The following is a 19,780-nucleotide window of genomic DNA, read 5'->3' as shown; positions in this document are numbered from 1 at the left end:
AAACAAGTCTAAAGCCCTCTCAGGCAGTCACAAGTTCCTCAAAATAGCATGTTATTCTACAGTCTCTAACATCATGTTAACTCACAAGACAACTCTCACCTTTGTGCCCAATTTTCTCCACCTTCATAGCCCTCAGCAACTCCCATTAGCAGAGCACGTGAGTGAGCAGGAACGCTGGCCACAGGTCTGGGTGAAACTTGCCCAGGGCTCTGAACAGTAACCGCTGTATACTTTGACCCATACCTAATTATACAGTGGCCATAAATAGATCCAGTGCTGGAGCCTTCGAATTCCACCTGTCCTGCTGGGAGGGAGCTCTCTGGTTTGTTTTCACAGGGCCTCAGGGCTGCATGGGGAAGTTTAGAACTTGTAGTGCTGTAATGGGATGTCTATATGGAAATTTGTCTACAGCACCCTCTCAAGGAAAGCATCTTGAGCTACTTCAGTGCATCTACACTTCACCAGCGGGTGTGCTGGCACCCAACAGTTACAGTCAACTCTTCTGGAGCTAGAGCATGTGGGTCTGGCCATGAGAAGTTGTGGATCGGCTTGAGATTAGTCTGTTTTCCAACTTGTGTTCTTTTCAGCTCCAGAAGAGGTGTGTCAAACCCAGCAGAGAAAGCAGCACCGTGGAGCAGGAATTAGACCCAAGGACAGGAGAAAGCACATGAGAATGGAGCAGCTTTCTCTGAAACACATGGGGCTCACCTGAATAAGGCACTTGTTTAGGATGACCACAGGGCCCCTTAGGGTGGAGGCCACCAGGGCTCCTTGGACTCAGGGTGGGAAGCATGCCACTCAGCCAAAGGCTGCCCAGTCTATTCTCCCGGCACAGAGAAGGCTGATTTGCAATGAGGTGAAGGCCCCTGTTCAGTGGAATTAGCAGATAGCTCTAAATGGGTAAGAAAGTGGATAAAACAGTGACCATGCCCCCTTATGCAGCGAGAGCCAGCTTCCCCAAAGGTCAAGGGACATTTGGGTCCATATCTAGTTTAGACATGACCCCTTGAGTGCATGCAAGGCATAGTTCAGAGTCCTAGAAGCGCTGCGCCGTGCCTCAGGCAGCATGGTATTTGTGCAGAAATAAAGGAGGGGGCAATGCAGGCAGCATTCCTGCAGCAGGAATGCTTCACAGGAGACACTTGGGGGCCAACCAGGGGAGGGAATGCCTTTCATCTTTAGAGATTTAGGCCAGTCTGCTGGTAACACGATCCTGCAGAATCGGATGAGCCTGAGAAGGCTGAATACAAGGCCGAGTAAGAGACAAATAGAGCTTGTCTCTTTTGGGAATGCGTGGCTAGGTCACCTGTCCATCTGGACACAATTTCTCTATCCCTTACCTACAGCAGCATTTGTTAACACTCCCATCTCTACCCACTCCTGATCTGGAAGGCTCAGATCCCACAGAGACTGTGCTGCTAAAATAGTCACCAAAATTGCCAGTCCCATTCCCTGTTTCCTATCACAATATGCAACAATGACCTGCCTGCTTTGAGAACCCTGCAGTGAAAAGCTGCGCTCTTCTGTTACCACCCCAGGAACGGGCAGTGCTGGCATGGTCAGCGCGAGAGAAGCAGCCTGTAAGCCTGAGCTTAGCCCCTTCAGTCCCAACTCTAGTGGGGGAGAAAACAGAGCCTGAATTCAGATTTTTTTTTAAAATAAAAACCAAAAAGCAAAAAAAGCAATGGCTGCAGTCGAGAGAGGATGGAAGTTGGAATCCCTGGGCTTGATACTCCTCTTACAACAGTGACTAGTGTTACTAACCAACACAGGGGTAAGGTCCAAGTCTGGTTTAACTTGTACTCCCATAACAACTTGGTACATGTATCTACTGTCCCATCAAAGGACCGGAGAGAAGGGTGAAGTAAAATGGCAGGTGATTCTCTCTGCCACCTTTGTGTTGATGCTTTTCTTGCTTCCTTCCTTCCTTCCTCTTTTCTAGTCTCTGGCCACACGAGCCACAGCATCTTAGACTCAGGCCTGGCCTAGCCTAGGATTTAAAGGGGTGCTGTTAGCTAGATGGGAGCCAAGACCTAGGTCATGTGAAGGTACAACTTGCCTGGTCTTGATTAGGCTTTCAAAGATGCTGGTTAGTCCGAGCCAGCTGACACGATCTGATACTGCACCTTTAAATCCTGGTCTAGCTGAAGCCTTGTGGGGACAGATGCAGATGAGCTGCGTGAGGTGAGCTGTGTAAGTTACATGTTGGCAAGCGGCTGTTTGAACTAGTGCAACACACACAAATGGAACGGAAAGTATCAGTCACACCGCTTCAGACTCTTGGACACTCTCACCTCCAAAGTTGTCCCTGCACTCCCGAGAGCTCTGTGGGCTGCAAAATCCCCAAAGGCAGAAGTTAGGCAGCACAGGACACGAGCCAGAGTTCCGGGGGCGGGGAGGGGTGTCACTGAATTAGAGAAGAGGGTTTGTTCGAGGAAGCTGAACCAAGGATTAGAAGGAGAGTCCAGATATGCCCTTCACCAACACTACACAAGGGAAGGATGGCCAGAGGGGCAGGCAGAAATTCCCATTTCTAACATGCAGGAGGCATTGCAGTCGGAGCAGTAGTTTTGAACGCGGCAGCACTTGCAGAAGCTGAGCAACTCCCAAGATCCCACAGCTGAGGTGGCAAAAAGTCTTAGTTTCCTGCCAACTTTAAGATTCTGCATCTTTAACTCTTTCAAGGCCTTGAACTTGCTCCCACTGAAGTCAGTGGACAGGTTTGGCATTGAAACAGACAGGAGCAGGAGTCAGAATTCACATCTCCTAGTCCCACCAGTGTGATTAACCCCGCTGAAGTCAGTGGAGTTGTACCAGTGCTTACACCCTATGTGAGGACAGGCAGTACCGTTTGCTGCTCACTCCTGCAGCAGCATCCAACCACCTTCTTGCAAGGTGGTGCCAGCCTGTTCCCAAGAGAGCTATTCCTCACCAGCCCTGGACATAGTGCCGGGTCAGCAGGTCCCCATCACATGTGCTTCCTTAAGTGACAATGCAATCATCACAAAGCATACGCACCGCATACACTATTTGCTTAGTATTGACCACTCTTGATGGGCCTCTTCCTCCTCCCGCCACAGTCCCAGAGATCACACAGACCCCAAACACTCTACCCATTTTGCACCATCTTGGGCAGTTTTATTGTAGACCACCTAGATGCTTCCAATCAGACCAACGCAGCCTTTGGAGAGATCCACAGGAGCTTCCACAGACAGTGTCACGTTGGGATGGGAGTAGCTTGGGAACGTCTCAAAGCATTTCAGGGCTCTGCAAAACCAATGGGTGTTTTAACTCCCTTCCCCCAAGCCTCTGGAAATTTAAACCCATGATTCCTGTCCTTGAGGCGACTCAACTGAAATAAACTCGCACTGTTTTAGATCAGAAGAGCTAGTGCTCTGTAACATGGATCATAGAGCACCCCAAAAACTCAGCTGGCATAGTGGGATACCCTAGAAACAGTACTGGTTAGTTCATTTGAATTTTTCTTCTCTCCCTGTCTTTACACTCCTATTTTCAGTCCTGCTATTAAGGATCATGGACCGACAACATCCACGTTCGCGCTGCACTTTGGAACCTACTTGTCTGAGCGATTACAAGATGGATGGGGTCACCTCTGGCATTAAGAGAAATCTCCAGAACCTATTTTGCTCCCGTTTGTTTGTTTTTTTTAAAAACCCACAACACGTGTGTGTTGAAGTCCCCAGCGTACGATGTCAGTTACAAATAAAGCTCAAAGATCAAGAGTAAAAATGATGTGGTCCACACTGTCCGTATATTCTCTGATTGCTTTGCAATACAAGGCCACGGGACTGGGGCAGCTCCAAAGGCGAGATGCAGCACAGCTGCAGTGTTACTGAGTGTCCTACTCCTGCGCCATGGCTGGCTGGGACCCACTCCCATCAGTAGAAACCTCTCTCTCCACAAGTGACAGGGTCCATGCCAGTGGCTACAGCTTGTTGTTCCGGTGAAAGGTGGTCCCGTGAGGGGAGGCGTACGTTGGCTGATTGTGCCACGTCGACACAGGGTACAGCCTCTGGCGCAGCGAGCTGTCGTAAGACGTAGGGTAGTGCACTAGGCTGGCAGCCAGCGGCCGGCAGAGGTCTGAGGATTGAGTGGAGGCAGCTAATAAGTGGCCTGGAAACGCAGGGATGACAAATGGGCTGACAGAGAGCGAAGGAATCAGTGAAGAGGACTGGCCCTTTAAATGGTCCGCGGGGGTGCCAAAGTTCACCGGGAACCTCAGCATCGTCCCTTTGTAACTATCCTGCCTTGCAGCAGAGGGGAGCGGTGCTGGGAAGCTGGGGCTTGGCACCACGGCCTGGGGCTTGGCCAGGCCCTGCTGGAGGCTCGGCGACTCGCCGCGTTTGTCCTTTGGCTCCACTCCCTTGATGAGAGGCGAGACAGCCTTTAGCTTCTTCCCATGAACAAAGCCCTCCTCCTCCAGACTGCGCTTGCTCCTCGGCCCGGGGCCCAGGGCAGGGCTGCCCACCTGGTTCTGTGGGATGGGCTGGACGAGCCCGCCATTCTTGGGCAGCGGGGGACTGGCCTTGGCAAAGCTGGCCATGGGTGGGACCCAGCAGGCTTTCACACTGGCAAAGGGAGAACCTCTGCTCCCCGCAGAGCTGCCTTTATAGAAAGCAGAGGGTCCCTGGCTGTCTCTGCTCCAGGAGGGCGGGGCCTGGCTCGCTTTGCTGCGCAGATCTTCTGGCTGCTCCACACAACCCTCCGTACCCTCCCGCCTCTTCCGAGTGAGGTTGGCTGGCTGCAGGTCCTTGCCTGGCTGCTGATAGATGGAGAGAGACTCTGGGAAATCCTTGAAGCCCCGAAAATACTCCATCGGGCCTCGTAGGGGGTGGCAGCTCACGGGTTTCAGAACCTCACTTCTGTACGCATGGAAGTGGCCAGTGAAGATTGCAGGAGCAGGGGAGAGGTGGCGCCCTGAACTCCCGTCCTCTGTCCTCGGAAATATCTGGCTGCCTCTGGGGCTCAGAGATCCCTTTGGGCACGGTGCCCCCTCCCCTTTGTTAGGGGGGAGGCACGCTTGGGCTGGGTCATTGGCATCATCCCCCTCTGGAACAGGGCTCCTTCCCTCTTTGCTCTGATGAATGACTGATGGCCTGTTGGAGTCGAGCTCTGGGCTGGGGCAGGGGAGCCCTGCAGACCTGGATTTCTTGCCTTCTGGGCAATGGCTCAGATGTCTCTCATGACAGTGCAAGGATTCAGCCTTGCTCACTTGAGCCAGCAGCTTCTTCTTGGCCAAGGGAGACATGATGCCATGGTTCCCCTTGAAGTAAAAGCTGGAGAAGAGCCGTTTGTAGGCCTCCGAGCAGCCGTGGGCCCTGCAGTTGCTGTGGCAGCTCATGGATGGCTGGCTCTTGGCCAAGTCCTTGGTGTTCGAAAGGGGGAGCCCCTCAGCTCGGTCTCCTGGTCGGCTCTGCTCGGGGCCATCTGTCACAGTCTCCCTGCCTCGTTTTGGAATGGCAGAGGTATCCGGCTTCACCTTCTCAGGCAAAACCTGCAACCCAAGGGATGGGACCATGAGCGCTGGGAAAGGGCTGAGCACACTCCTGTGAGCAGAGCCAGGGTAGGGTCAGAGGGGGCACAGGACACAGCCCCCACTCATCTGCTAAATGCAGAGGGGCGCTCCCAGGCCAACCCCTGACCTGGGTGAGCAGCTCCCACTCCTCCTCAGCCACTATAGTAAGAGCTCCCCATTCTAACCTGAACTTCTAACTACAGCTGTCCAGATCCACCAACCTGTTGGAGTCCCCCCTGAAAGCCATGGGGGGCCAGCTCTCCAGCTCCCACACTTGCCCACTCCTTTGTTCTCTTCCCCCAGGCGTCCAGTCACAGCCTCCTCCTCCTCCCTGCTGCTCCACAGCCCATTGCAGTTCTGTTCTCTCAGAAGCTTTTCTCCCTGCCCAGTCCCTCGCCCCAGCATAGCCCCCAGTATCTCTCCTTGCAGCATGAGCACTGTCAGGAGCAATGGTCTGGAGACTGCTGTTGAGAGACCCTGAGGAGGGGTTGGCCCAGCTTGGCCCAGTCCTGCACCTGATCTCCGCTTTTCTCCTTCTTGACTCTCTTGCTCTTTTCAGCTGCGTCATCGCCCTGCTCCCCACGGGGCTCCCTGGAGACCTTGTACTGCTTCCGGGGCTTGGCAGGGGGCAGGGGCTTGTCATCCTCGCCCTTCAGGTGTCGCACATACGGGAGGACCAGCCTGCAGGACAGAGAGGCCAAGTGCATGAATCAGGGACAGTGGCCCAGAGGAGCCCAGTTCCACTGAGACAGGCAGGCCCTCCCCACCCTAACCATGACCCACTGCAGAGGACTTGGCTGGGCTCGGGCAGAGCACAGCAATGGCACTAGGCCTACGCAGCAGTACCTGTGTTCCTAGGAGGAAGCACCAGATTCCGGCACTGCTACACCCTAGCAGGTGCAACCAGCATCCTCAGGGACCTGTATGTCCGCCAACAATTGGGCTGCTCCCCCCACCCCACTCTTCTCTGGTCCCTTCCATCGGAGGATCCGCAAATACCTCAAACATGGTTGGGTGCATCCCTGCCACAACCTGCAGAGTAAGGGTGGTACCACACACCATTTTACAGATGGGGAAACTGAGGCACAGAGCAAAGGGGCAGGACTTGCCGGGGTACCCAGTTTACACATAGGGTGGGCACAAGGTGGGAAGCAGCAGATGTAGGGTGATGTTAACTGGAAGCTACTGATCTGGGGACCCAGGAGTGGAAGAGTGACCTCAGCAGGGGTCAGACCTGGGACCACTGGATTGAGGAGCAGGAGTTTCTGCTGCCTGCATGAGAGGCACAGTAACCAGCTCAAACCTCATGTGCCGCAGAGGGAGCAAGCCCCCTGCTGTGTTAGTGTGGGCTCAGCACCACAGACAGTGCCGGTCGCCAGGACAGACCTCACAGCCTGGCTGGCAGGGCGGACACTCAAACCGAGGCCTCAAGGGCAGCCGTCCGTGGCTGCTCCTGGTGACACTGGCAGCTAGCTGAGGTGAGGCACTCCAGGAGGGCTGGCTGCTCTTCCAGTTTGTGCCTCCAGGGCTGTGGCATAGGCAGGAGGGCCAGTACCTCTCGTAGTGCCTCCGGGTGCAGGTGGCCGCGCTGGTGCTTCCAGGGCTGCCCCCCAGCTCATCATACACGTTCTTCCAGAGGCGTCTTCCTGTGACCTGCAAAAGAAGGGGAGAATGAGACCTACTGGGGATGCTGTGTCCACAGCATCCAGGAGCACCTTGCACAGCCTGCCTTACCCCAGCGATGTGCCCTGCTGCAGAGCAGGGAGAGGCCCTGCCAGCACAGGAATCTGGGGTGCCTGGGCTGGGATGGCGACAGCAGCTCCCCTCCAAAGCTCAGGGTTGGGGAGCACCCAAGGAGCTGACCGCAGGTTCTGTGTTAGAGCTGGCATCCTTGGGCCTAGGTTCTTGGACCTGCTGATGGATGCTCCTTGCACTAACGCCTGAGACTACATCCAGCCCTCCATGGAGCCTCACGACAGGGCCATGGCTGAGGACAGGATACCAGCACACAGATCACGGGACACCTGTTGGGATCCAGCCTAAGGCTGTGACCGTCACGTTTTACAGCAGGGGAAACCAAGCCACAGAGCAACAACGGCACAGCTAGAACAGAACCCAGGCTTTCCAGTTCCAGCGCAGTACTGGTGTACAGAGGCACAACCTGTCAGCACCAGTGCAGGCCCTATTGCTTATGCTGGGACCTCCTGCTGTCCTGCTTTGACCCCCAAGCCATCCTTCCCCATAGCAGCAATCAGCACCGTGCTGCACTGGGAGCCAGGAAAGAGTTAAGTGATGGGCGCTAATTAGATCCATTCCCCTCACCCCAGGGTGGGTCATCTGCAGGTGGCAGGGCTTTTGGTCAACTTGCTGAAAACACCACATGCTCCATCCCACTGGTGTCTGGAGCTGGAGAGCCCCCTTGCGGGCTCCAGGCAGCCTCCCCTCCCCATGGCGCTCCACACAGGTGCTGGCGCCAGCAACTCTCATTGCTGCCGTTCGCAGGAACAGATGGGGCGATGGGGAGGAAATTAGCTGAGCCAAGCAAAGTGCCAACATGAAGGAAAACGTTCATTCTGCAGCAAAGTCCCCTCCCCCTTCTGCCCGTTAAATCCACCAGGGACAGGAAGAGGCAGCAGGAGATGCCAGCGCTCCTCTGCTCAGAGAGATAAATCACCAGGTGCCTGGTTAACTCTCTCATGCCCACCAGCCTCAGCAGGGCAGGGCCTTTAAAAGGTCAGCTCCAGGACTCTGCACACCGCTCTAGCTCTACGGGGCTGAGCAGGGTACCTTTCCCTTTCCCCCAAACTCTCTTGCCCTGGCTGCCAATGTCCCAGGGACTAGGTTCTCCACCCCTCTCCCTCCAGGTCCAGCACTGTGCTTTGCTTATTGCACTGCACTGTCTGTCCCAATCAGCAGCTGTGTGCGCTGTCCCTTGCTCCAGGACCTGAACCATGAACTTCACCAAGACGCCCCTGTCCCTCCCCCTCTAACGCAGTGGATTTGCTTGTTGCAGGGAAGCATGAATCAGCTGGGACACCCCAGCGATACCATCTTTGCAGTTCTGCTGCAGAAGAGCCCGAAGGGAAGTCTACACCAGCTTCTGAGCCCCTTCCCTTCGTTCCGAGTGGGGTCACTGGGGCCGAGATCAGCACTAACAGCACGGATTGGCCACCACAGCTTTGTGCACCAGGGACTACCTTCAGCCCTCCGGGCATGATTCTGGCTGGAAGCAATGGCAGTTCCACCTCAGCTGAGAGACTCTGGGAGGTCTCTTCCATGCCAAGAAGCCTTGCCCCAGCGCTGCAGCATTGCAGCCGAGACCTGTTTGAACAGGAGTTTGGCCACAGCCTAGGACAGTCCGCCATGATCCTCTAAACCCTGTCCTGCTCCCAGCTGCTGCACATAGCAACAGATTTAGGCTCCAGAGGAAGTTGTGTCCCACTTTGCTAAAGAGATGACCCTGCAACAGGGCAGCATAAGGGTGATGGCAGCGGGGTCCCTGCCCCAGTAATTCAGTTCCACGCTTCTTACCAGCTCATATGCTCCCAGCTTCTCCACAGCTTTGTAGATCTTCCACAGGTTAACTAGACAAAGACAAGGAATGGGCAAGGAGTGAGGACAGGTCAGTGGGCTAATGTTTCATGACACCTGTCCCAAGGCACTACTCACCCTTCATCACCAGCAGTCCTGTCAGTCAGACTCTTGGAGGTTGTGTGAGAGCAGCCTCCATTGACTTTAATGGGAGCTACAAGATGGGCCATTAGCAACATGACGCAGGGTCGTCAGCCAGGGCAGGGTTCCGTACACAGGATGTATAGGGAGCACCGCAGCGTGTCATGCCTGGAGACCAGCTGCTGTGCTGCCTTTTGGGGAGAGGTTAGTGCTGGGACACTGGGTGGCTTGGGCAGGGCACTGCCACAAGGAAGATTAGCAGACTGTTATGGTCCCAGAGAGCACAGAGGCACTGTCGCAAGGAAGCTGCCCACCTGGCCGGCATGGCCAAGGCACTGACAGAGATCAGAGCAGTAAGCTTCACCACATACGATGGCTTTCTCCTTTCGCTCTCTGCCATTAGCACCCCCTCACACCCTGCTCCAGAGGGCGCAGCATAGATAACACCCCCATCCATGCAGGGCCTGGGATGGGGAGTTCTGGTCACTCAAAAAGCCACCCTTGAATTGTTGTGAGCCACCTGCACAAGGATCTCACGAGCAGCAACAGTTTGCTTCCTTTGGGCCACTGAGTGGTGCTCATTGCTCGTGGTGCTGGCAGGTTACTCAGCCAACAGGCCTGGGCCTGCCAGTCGTGGAGGGGGAATCACTGGCACTTGTCCTGGGGTAGCCCCACTTCCTGCCCCCAGTCTATGGCTGGCTGTTACATGGATGTGTCAGCCTCTCATAGGCCGGCCCTGAAGAGGTGGCTGGCATGTCACTCCTAAACCCACTCCTGCAGTGCCACCTGGGCTGGGAACCAGCAAAGGATTCTGGAATTCTGCCCCCCCACCCCAAGACACAGTTATGAGAAGCTGAGCAGTAAGCTGTGACAGGAGAAATGAGTGGACGCGTGCAAGGTAAATGGACGCACTCTGCTTGAAGCCAAGATGAGGCACTCTCTCGATGGGCGTGTGACGGTCCTTCATGAACTTGTAGAGATTGACCAGGAAGGCCTGCTCCTCTTCCTTCTCCCTGCTCAATGCCTGTTCATCCCCCATCTCCTCCACCAGCCTCTTCTGCTCCTCTTCGGAGCTGCTGTCTGGCTTCAGCGCTGGAGAGTCCTGCAGAGAAACACAGCCAGGCAATCACCAAATGAGGTGGGGAAGCCAAAGGACAGAGAGGGAGGGGACCTGCCTCAGCTCACACAGAGAGTCCATGGCAGAGCCAGGAATAGAACCCGGGAGTCCTGGCTCCCAGCCCACACTCTACTCACTGGACCATGCTTCCTATCAGAGCCAGGAATTGTACCAGGAGTCCTGACTGCCAGGCCATTGCCACTAGGTCACCCAGCTTGCATGCATTTGCCACACAGAGCCGGCTAAAGCCATCCTGAATCCAGAGAAGACTGCATTTGTGTGTGTGTGTGGGGGGGGGGGGAACGGACGGGGGGACTGTATTAATTCCTTAACCCTCCTAGATATGCACAGCTGAGGAGCAGCAGCAGCTCCCACAACCTAGCTCATGTTTGCTTCAGAACAGCTGTGCAGGCTGGAGGGCCAGGATCCAGGACCAGTTGCCCCCAGAGTCCCTCAGCAAGGAGGGGAACAATGCAAGGCAACTTACAGAATGGCAGGGATGATAAGAGAGTTACTGAAGCTTCACATCTTCTTGCCTCTTTTCAACCTAATCTTGGACACCCCCAAACACATCTGCACGACTCTGCCTGCTGGATACACACTTGCAGCAGTGAACTGGGAGTCAGGACTCCTGGGTTCTATTCCCACCAGTGGGGTTTTCACCGAATGCCATGCTGCATTGTACACTGCTCTAAATACCATCGAGAGGTGTTTTGCGGTCGGAGGCATTTTATTAGCTCCGGAGAGTAACAGACTTGTGCAACTAAAGAGTGAGAGCCAGAGTTTATTATTCTCCCGGCTGGGAAGGCAGCCAAGTTGGTCAGAGCACTGGAGCTGTGTGAGAACACGAGGAACAGCTTCCAGGAAAACAGAAGGGCAGAAATACTCGCTCTCATCCTCTCTCTCTCTCTCTCTCGGCTAAAAATGTTTCTCGTTTGTTTGTTCTACATTTTCCAGAGTTATAAAACTTGTTGCTATTTTTGGGCAAAGCAGCTGCTCAGCTCCCAGCACTTTTTCTTCTTTCTATTCTTTTAACTGCTTGTGACAGTGGTGTTATTTTAGCTGCTGAGCTATTTCTGGGCCTCCTTTTCCTTTTTTAAACCGCAGTGAATTCAGTGCGGGGGACTGGTGCATGAGCGAGAGTCCTGGCAATTCAAGGCCTCTGCCACAGGGCAAGTTTCTCAAACCCACTCAGCACCACCACAACCCACTCAGGCCTGCCCTGATGGGACAGACCTCTCCTCTAGGGCACGAGACATGCTTTGTACACCATCTGGTCCTCGCCCGCTCTCCTAAGCCTACCCACTCAAGTTGGCTGTGGCAGTGGTTTCGGTGAAGCAGCCACCTGTCTGTTGGAAACCAGACTGAGTGAATGAACCACTTCACCAAACTCCTTTCACCAGAACAACTCTCAGCGAGGAACAATTTTTCCTAGATTGGATCAACACTGGTGGCCCACAGAGCGAGAGGCATGGTCTGCCATTATTGGTCACCTAAGACATCCAGTGCCATTTAATGGGAGCAGGGTTATGGTGTGTCCTGCCATGGCTGTCACAGCAGCTAGGCCCACGGCAGGGGATTGCTGGGGACACTTTGTCTCTAGTCCCATCTTTAGCAATCACACCAGCCACCCAGTGCTGAGGACTCACGCAGTCTACACCCCTCACTCTCAGCACCAAGGGGTAGGTCTCTTTCGTATCCATCCCATCTCTCTCCCCACCACGATGGAAGTGGCAGGTGCCCCTTAAATGTGTCCACAAAGGCACAAGGCATCATATGTGAGTTTCCATAGTGCTTGGGGAGATAATGGATTGACAAGAACCAGTGTAACCCAACACTCGACCCAGGGAGGCTGTACGACTTACACCCACCCCATGGCTGCAACCTAGGAGGACTTTAAATTGACAGCAGAAGTGGATGAGGAGGGACACATCAGTCTCACGCGACAGTCCTGTGGAAGGTTCTGTGGCCAGGAGCCATGGAACAGGCCCCGCAGGCAGGCAGATGCCTACAAGCAACAGGAGGAACAGAACTCACAACCTTCCACAATGGAGAAGCCACAGGCCTCTGGTAAAGTAAGGGGGCATCTCCCCCAAAAGAGAGAACGGACACGCTTCCTACGGCCCACATGATCCATGCAGTGACCTCCACTGGGCTGGGTGCACTCCCACAGGCCTTTCACAGAGCAGCATGGGGCCACGTGCACCCAGCAGCATACATAACTATGCAACATGCTCCATGCAGCAAGGGCAGCAATGCTCAGTGAGAGACAAAGGTGGACATGACTTTCCTGACTGCCCTTCACCCATTTCCCCCTCACTAGTTCCTTGGCCCTGTGGCTCCCCTCTCAGTTTCACGTGATGCAGACGGACAATCTGAGCATCTGCTTTCTCTTTTGGGTTGTCACCATTCCTGGAAATGGTCTCAATTCCATAACTGCACCGATTATTCCAGAGGCCTGTAATGTGCCTTGCCCCAAAACACTCTCAGTGTCTCAGTCACAGCCTGGCTTCCGACTCCCTGCTGCAGATGGTGCACACCTATGTGTGCACAAACTGAGCACCGGGCAGGTTTGCACACCTAGGAGTGCAGCAGAATCAGTAGTCTGTTGCACAACTGCTTCAGCAGCACAGGTTGCACTTGTCTGGAAGTTCAGGAGAACCCCTGAGTCTTATCTGCATCCAGCAGCCTCAATCGATCATCCCCTCATCGATCATCCCCTTCTATTTATAAAAACCAAGTTCTGGGTCTTCTCTATGGTAAGGGATACGCCTTTGCTGCATGTTGCAGGTGCAAATAAGGGACTGATGCAGGTGCAAGTCAGCCCTGCCCAGGCAAACAGGCCCCATGCAGAATTCCGTAGCCACTCTATGGAATGGCTCTGCATCCAAGGAGCCTGGCTTCAGGGGGAGCTGGCAACGGAGGCCAAGCTGAGGCAGCAGGTTATAAAAGCGATGCACACAGTCTCCCCCATAGTCCCTTCATCTCCATGTCACTTCACATCTGCCCCTCCAACCCTCTCCCCCTCATCCCTGTCCCTTTTCTTTCCCTTTAGCTGATCTTAAGAAAAAAAATCCTGGCACTAACTTGCCATTTGCTTGCATCCCATGGTTCACTCTGCTGGTGCGTTCTGCCCCTTTCCCCACCCTGTGTCTGCCCTGCCCAGGTAGACAACACTGTCTCATTGCTTCCTTGTGCTCTGCCTCTGCCTGTCAGCTCTCATCATGTACTTTGGTGCAGGTACCCTCTCTCTGTTCGGGGGCTGTACAGCACCCAGCCCAACAAGGTCCCAGGCCAGGACTGGGTCACCTACGATAATACAAATAAAACAACCCTCTCTTCCCTGGAGGCTTGACTTTATAATTTGTTGTTTTCCCTTCATCTAGAATAAGAGTGAGACCAACCCAAAGTCCAGGGCTGTCTTTTCATACAGACACCTATCGGGGTATGCTGGAACAGCGATGAAACAGCCTTTAACAACTGTTTGCCGCCAAGGGGAAGAAGAGAGATTCCCCCTGCGCTAGGCTGCACAGGAATTTCAGCTATTGTTCCCGGAGCATTGCGGTCAGTTGCTGCCTGTCGAACAGCAATGCAGCTATGGACACAGGTACCCAAATAACAAAATAACAGCATCCTTTACACACCTCCCTCAGAGGTTTCAAGCTCCCCATTCTCATTTCACGGAGAAGGCTGAGTGACTCAAGAAACTCCAATGGGAGACGAGGAGAGAACTTCATGCTGTTTCTCACTCACCACCTGGTCCAGTGGGTCCACAGTGCTCTGGCTCCCCTCGGGTCCAGGCTTCACAGCATCAGCCTCTTCCACAGGTCCTGGCCCAGCAGCCTCCATTGTGGAAGTCTTCTTCTTCCTCTTCCCTTTGAAGCTGAGTGCTGTGGCCAAAGAAGATGGAGAAACCACTGAGAAGCAAAAGGCCCAAACAACCATGCAAATCAAGGGGAGGTTCTCTCCATACTCTGTGCACACACACAGCAGAGTGAGACACCAGACAGATAGATACATGTACTAGGGAATACATGTGATCAGTCCCTCAAATGCTGCAGGGCCCCAGTTTCCAGCATCAGTAACCCAGGATCCAACCTTCCCTCCCCTCAAACGCAGGGTGCAGAGCTGGATCTGGATCCAGACTTCCCAGGACTCTCCAATGGATGGAGACCCAGATGCCCAGACCTGCACAGCCCTGAACTCAGGGAACAGTTGGGTCTCTCAGGATTTCATGCGTGGACCCATGGTTCATTGCTACACGCCACCCTTTCTGAGGGAGGTCCCAGCTCTGCACAGGGGGCCAGCCCCCAGCTGAACCCAGTCAGAACTCCAGAGAGGGACACTCTTCAGCCTCAGACATGCCAGAGGGACCCACTGCCCCGGACTTGGCCCCAGGACAGGCAGGCTTTCCAAGAACAGAGACCTCTGTGACGCAGGTATCTGCCTTGCATCCTGTTCAGAGATATACATGTTTGTCAACAGCTCCTGATGGTGGGCCGTCTGGCCACTGCTTTCGCTTTCAGGGTGGCTTCCTGGAGCCGTGGGAGCCAGTGCAGAGCTGTGAACGCTTCCCCACCTCAGCCACATCCGTTCCTGCCAGACGCTCGGCTAACTGCCTCTGGCAGGTGGCTCACTCTCCCTTCAGTTGCTGAGGAGGGATGGGAAACCACCCCCCAGCCCCAGCGGGCAAGTGGAGAGACCCTTCCACTTCCCCAGTCATTTCCTGAGACAACGCAAGACATGGAGACCTGTCTTAGGTCTCCTGCAGCCCCTAACCACTCCTGCTAGTTCTGCCCTATCAAACGTCCTAACCTTCACCCCTCAAGCTCTTCAACAAGAGCCCATAGACAGTGAGAGCGGAGTAGAGGCCACCTCCCTCTACCGCCCAGCAGTTAAATAATCCTCACCAGTTCCCACCTGGCTCATAGAAGAATCCCAACCCCTCCAAGTCAGTAGGGGGGTAGAGCTGGGCAGACTGCCCTGCAGTGTCCCCATTAGGCCTAAAGCAAGTATTTGGGTCTGTGCTGCTGCCAATGCAGCCCGAAAGTAACTGACAATTGAATAATTACAAAAAAGTATGCCCACCCCTGACCAGAGAACCAGCAGGAAACTCCTGCCCAAGGGCCAGACCAAGGGAAGCACAGCCGGGACACTGTAAGAGGTGTATTACTGTAGCGTCTAGAGGCCACACTGAGATCAGGGCCCCGCTGTGCTGGGTGCTACACAGACGCCTACCTGCCCTGAAGAGTTTACAATCTAAATTGAAAGAGGGGAAACTGAGGCACTGAGCAGAGCTGTGACTTGGCTAAGATCACATAGCAGGACAGTGGCAGAGCAAGGTTCCAGTGCCAAATTCCAGTCCTGAGGCCTCTCCTGAGGAGGGCCCCTGATTGCCATAGTGGGGAGCCACCGCCAGTCAGAACCTGGGACATAGCTTGTCTTTGGCTGTGGTCCAGCAAGCAACCTTGCTGAGCGACTCCCACACAACACAACGTTTCTGGAAATAAGGGGCTTGGAATGGTACATGATCTGCTGTGAATTCAGGGCAGAGGCCCCGCCCCATCCTTCTTCACTTGTGGGATTCATTCCATGTTGCATAACTGCTTAATATAGATTCTGTTTACACAACAAGGAAGGAAGAGAAACAAACAAAAAACCCCTCCTACTCTGCACTTTTGCTGGTGCCAGAGCCTGAGCGAGCAACATCTGCCGGGCTGAGGTCACCTACTACTCCAACAACCCCTGTTTCCAAGCTGAGGGGAGGGCAGATCGGAACCAGAGCCAGTGGATCAGAACCAGGCCACATCAGTCTCTCCTTCTGACGCTAGTGAAATATCCACCTCTCCTTCTGGAGCCCTTCGAACAACAAGCACTGATCTGTTCCCAAGGCTCGGACGCCCAGCCTACTCCAGTTCGTGTTTGCTGTGTCGTTCTCAGCCCCACAGGGTCAGCGAGCTCATAAAACGCTTTCACATACTGTACAAAGGGGAGAGAAAACTGGCCGGTTTAATGTTCTCTGGGCATGAGATCACCACGCACGGCAGCCAAAACAAGCCCGGCTTCTGAGAGGATTACTGGACATGATGACAACTTTGGGAAACAGAGCAGAGAACAGCTTGAGTCTTTTACCCAGCTTATGGCAGGAGCTACTATGGGGGAGGGAGGAAGGCGGCGAGTCAATTCTTCCCCCCCTCCCCTCAACTGCCTGGGCTCATCAACATGGCACAGAGAACAGGCAGGGAGAGGAAGGGACAAAGACACCTGAACCCCTCACTGAGGCAAGAGCACAACTCCCAATAAACAAAGGAGTCAAGTGCAGGTGTTTTTGTTAATTACAACGCAAGCCGAACACCATTAATTAGGGAGTTCTCCTAACAGTTATACTGGATGGATCACGGCTTGTTGACAAGCTGTGCCCTCCTCTCCTTATATAAACAGGGAAGACCCCTGCCTGTGCTGACATTGGAGACATGGGGGGGGGGGTTGCATATGGAGGAGTGAGAGCACAACTTGGCTCTCCTCACATGTAGGAATCTGCCCCTCTGCTCTGCAGAGTCCTGCTGCTCCCGCTTCATTCTTCCTATGCAGATCCCAGCAGTTGTTCCTTCCCCCCACCCTCATTTCCTATCCTGAGGATCCAGTATTATACTGTTCTTTGTTTCATGCCAGTTGGGATGCGTCTTATCTGGGTTGCAACACTGAAAAGCACCTGTTTATTTGCAAGGCAGCTGCGCGCAGGACCCTGCTTGGCAGTTTTACTGGGATGGCAAAGTGCCTGTTTCGGGGCTGCCCTTCTGCACAGTTGGGGGCTCACACAGTTTATGGTGGTGTCCCTTCCTCTGCCAGCACTCTCCTTTCACCAGTCCAGAGAGAAGAGCTGGACATGCTGCTTTAAACCAGTTCTTTATCCTCCCATCATTAGTGGATTAATGTTGATACCACAGCATCAAATGTGATGGGGCAATATCATAACCATCATTTTACAGGTGGGGAAACTGAGGCACAGAATGGGGAAGGGTGGGACTAACCCAAGGTCACACAATGGCAGAGCAAGGAATAGAAGCCAGTTTTCCAGGCTCCGACCCTTGTGCTTCAGCCATGGTGCTTCAACCCTGCTACAAAAGAAACCTTAAAACAAAAGCACCCCAACCTTGCTAACAAATCAAGGACTCAGTACAAACAAGAGTGAGAGAGAGGAACCAGTAGGGTGCCAATGCCAGCAAGGAAGAAAGTGCAGCAAATCCATTCCCAAACTTCAGGGAATCACAGAAATTAGAGATGCCAATGACCCACGAGCTCATCTAAACCCTACCCAAAAGGGCAGCGAGGGGGGGAGAGGAGGGGGGGGGGTGCTCAACCTCATACATATTCCAGCGCATAGAGAAAGGGAGAGTGCGATTTAACGAAGCCCCCAAGGAAGGACGACTCCAATCTAATCTGGAACAGCAGAGTCCTCTGGCATTTTGGATTTTTGGTTCTGCCTTTGCCAACCATGACAGTAGATGTTTGTATTTCACAGCAGCAATCTGCAATTTCCAGAGTCACTCACGCACAGGCACCCCCCCCTCCCCGCCCACTACTGAACCATGTATCTTGTTCACACTACCAAGGCGCGGGAGCGTGCTCGGGTGAGCAGGGGGGCTCCATTCCTCTCCGCGGCCGTAGGGGGGTGAAAAAAAGAAAGAAAGAAAGAAAGAAAGAAAGAAAAAAAAAGTGTTCTTGAAAAGGTCAAACCATTTCTTGGCTCGGAAGGAGGGGCCGTTAGCATCTTCAAAGGAGGAGAGCGAGCCGCTTTCGGGAAATGACAGAGTGCAATGGAACCCGAATTCTGCGTACACACTGTACCGTACCTCCGCTTAACCCTTTGGGGGCCGCGGCGGGGAAGGGGAAAAACAGGCAGATTCTTCTGGGAACCAGCGAGAGGGGGGGAGGGAGGGAGGGAGGCCGGCCCTTGCTGACAGCTGTCACAACAAATTAGCTGCGAACTGCTACAGATCGCAAACCGCAACAGGAAGTGGGATGCCAGAGCCCGACGCGGCGCTGAAATTTACCAACTAGAAAGAAAAGTGTATTGCGAGATAAAAAGTGACTGGGAAGCCCCCGGCAGCCAGAAACTTTTGAGACAAGGAGAAAAAAAAAAAAAAAACTCCCGCCCGCCGCCGCCCCGCCTGAAGAACCTGCCGCCGAGGACAACTGCGGCCCGGCCGTGCGGACAGGGCCGGCGAGCCCCGGCCGCCGGGCAGGGGCGCGGGAGGTTTTACCGTCACCGGGGTCGGAAGCCGGCTCCCGCCCCAACCCCGAACCGGTCGGGCCCGTAACTTGCCCCCCCGCCCAGACTCTCCCCCTCAACTTACCCCCCCTCCCCCGGCCCGCCCCGCGCGGGGACACGGTGCCCGGCCAAGACCCGGCAGGGCTGTTTCTTACCCATCGCCCGCAGCGCCGAGGCCTCAGCGCCCGCCCGGCCCCCACGCCGCCGCCCGCCCCATGCGAGACTCCGGAGTGTCCGGGCTGAGAAGGCAGCAACTCGCTCCCCTCGCCGGCCTGGCGCCCCGCCCCGTCCCGCCGATTGGGCAGGGGTGGCCGGTGGGCGCGGCCCATAGGAGAAGGGCGCAGTCAGTTAAGGGCTGGACCCGCCCCGCGCAGCTCGGGCCCCTGGGAGTTGTAGTTGGCCCGGGGTGCGCGGCCGCTGTGCCGCGCGCCGCTCTCCCCTCAGCCCGCCGGGCCCGCGCGCCGCTCTCCCCTCGGCCCGCGCGCGCCGCTCTCCCCTCAGCCCGCCGGGCCCGCGCGCCGCTCTCCCCTCGGCCCGCGCGCGCCGCTCTCCCCTCAGCCCGCCCGGCCCGCGCGCCGCTGTCCCCTCAGCCCGCGCGCGCCGCTCTCCCCTCAGCCCGCCCGGCCCGCGCGCCGCTGTCCCCTCAGCCCGCCGGGCCCGCGCGCCGCTCTCCCCTCAGCCCGCCCGGCCCGCGCGCCGCTGTCCCCTCAGCCCGCGCGCGCCGCTCTCCCCTCAGCCCGCCCGGCCCGCGCGCCGCTGTCCCCTCAGCCCGCGCGCGCCGCTGTCCCCTCAGCCGGCCCGGCCCGCGCGCGCCGCTCTCCCCTCAGACTCCTTTCTTAGTCCGGAGTGACACCGGTGTAACCCGTTCACATCACTAGGCTTTGACGCCGGTGTAACCGGGGAGGCGCTGTGGCCCTCTGGGCACGTGAGCCGGGCACAGGGCAGCGGAGAGCCGGCTAACGCGTACCCGCGCCAGCACCCTGGAGGGACAGGCGGCACCTCAGAGAGAGACCCTCCCCTGAGAGGGGTCCTGGGGCCCTCCCTGGCCTGCGGGCAGGGTACATGCCCTGCAGGGGAGGAGAGAAGTCCGGGACCGTGGTGGCTTTGCCGGGCGGAGATGTGCCGTGCCAGGCTCGTTCATAGACTATCAGGGTGGGAAGGGACCTCAGGAGGTATCTTGTCC

At 55.5% G+C, this 19,780-nt stretch overlaps 1 protein-coding gene across 3 annotated transcripts; it reads right to left on the bottom strand.

Annotated features, from left to right (window-relative positions):
• Positions 1–3,113: 3,113 nt before the first annotated feature.
• ARID5A (AT-rich interaction domain 5A) lies at positions 3,114–19,012 on the bottom strand. 3 transcript variants are annotated; one of them, XM_073325382.2, is made up of 7 exons: positions 18,753–19,012; positions 14,079–14,215; positions 10,121–10,310; positions 9,068–9,120; positions 7,092–7,189; positions 6,052–6,217; positions 3,114–5,515 (listed from the first exon to the last, which is right to left on the bottom strand). In XM_073325382.2, exons 1-7 carry the CDS (start codon positions 18,754–18,756, stop codon positions 3,947–3,949), a joined length of 2,217 nt encoding a protein of 738 aa, XP_073181483.1. In that variant the 5' UTR covers positions 18,757–19,012; the 3' UTR covers positions 3,114–3,946. The 3 variants fall into 3 exon arrangements, with proteins under 3 accessions (XP_073181483.1, XP_078706802.1, XP_073181484.1); XM_078850676.1 differs by lacking the exon at positions 18,753–19,012 and having other exon boundaries at positions 14,079–18,568; XM_073325383.2 differs by lacking the exons at positions 14,079–14,215; positions 18,753–19,012 and adding an exon at positions 13,970–14,070.
• Positions 19,013–19,780: the final 768 nt, after the last annotated feature.

The sequence above is a fragment of the Lepidochelys kempii genome, chromosome 26, assembly GCF_965140285.1.
Source record: "Lepidochelys kempii isolate rLepKem1 chromosome 26, rLepKem1.hap1, whole genome shotgun sequence".
Lineage (NCBI taxonomy): Eukaryota > Metazoa > Chordata > Testudines > Cheloniidae > Lepidochelys > Lepidochelys kempii.
Note: the sequence above shows the minus strand (reverse complement) of the source record. Positions and strands in the feature narration are given on the sequence as shown.

What these genes read in the sequence shown, in the direction of transcription:
- ARID5A (XM_078850676.1), bottom strand. Translation starts at nt 14,345, where the DNA reads ATGTATCTATCTGTCTGGTGTCTCACTCTGCTGTGTGTGTGCACAGAG. An exon ending in TCATCTTGGCTTCAAGCAGA is followed by an intron (nt 9,121 to 10,120) that starts GTGCGTCCATTT and finishes GTCTTTGTCTAG; the next exon opens with TTAACCTGTGGAAGATCTAC. An exon ending in ACCCGGAGGCACTACGAGAG is followed by an intron (nt 6,218 to 7,091) that starts GTACTGGCCCTC and finishes TCTGTCCTGCAG; the next exon opens with GCTGGTCCTCCCGTATGTGC.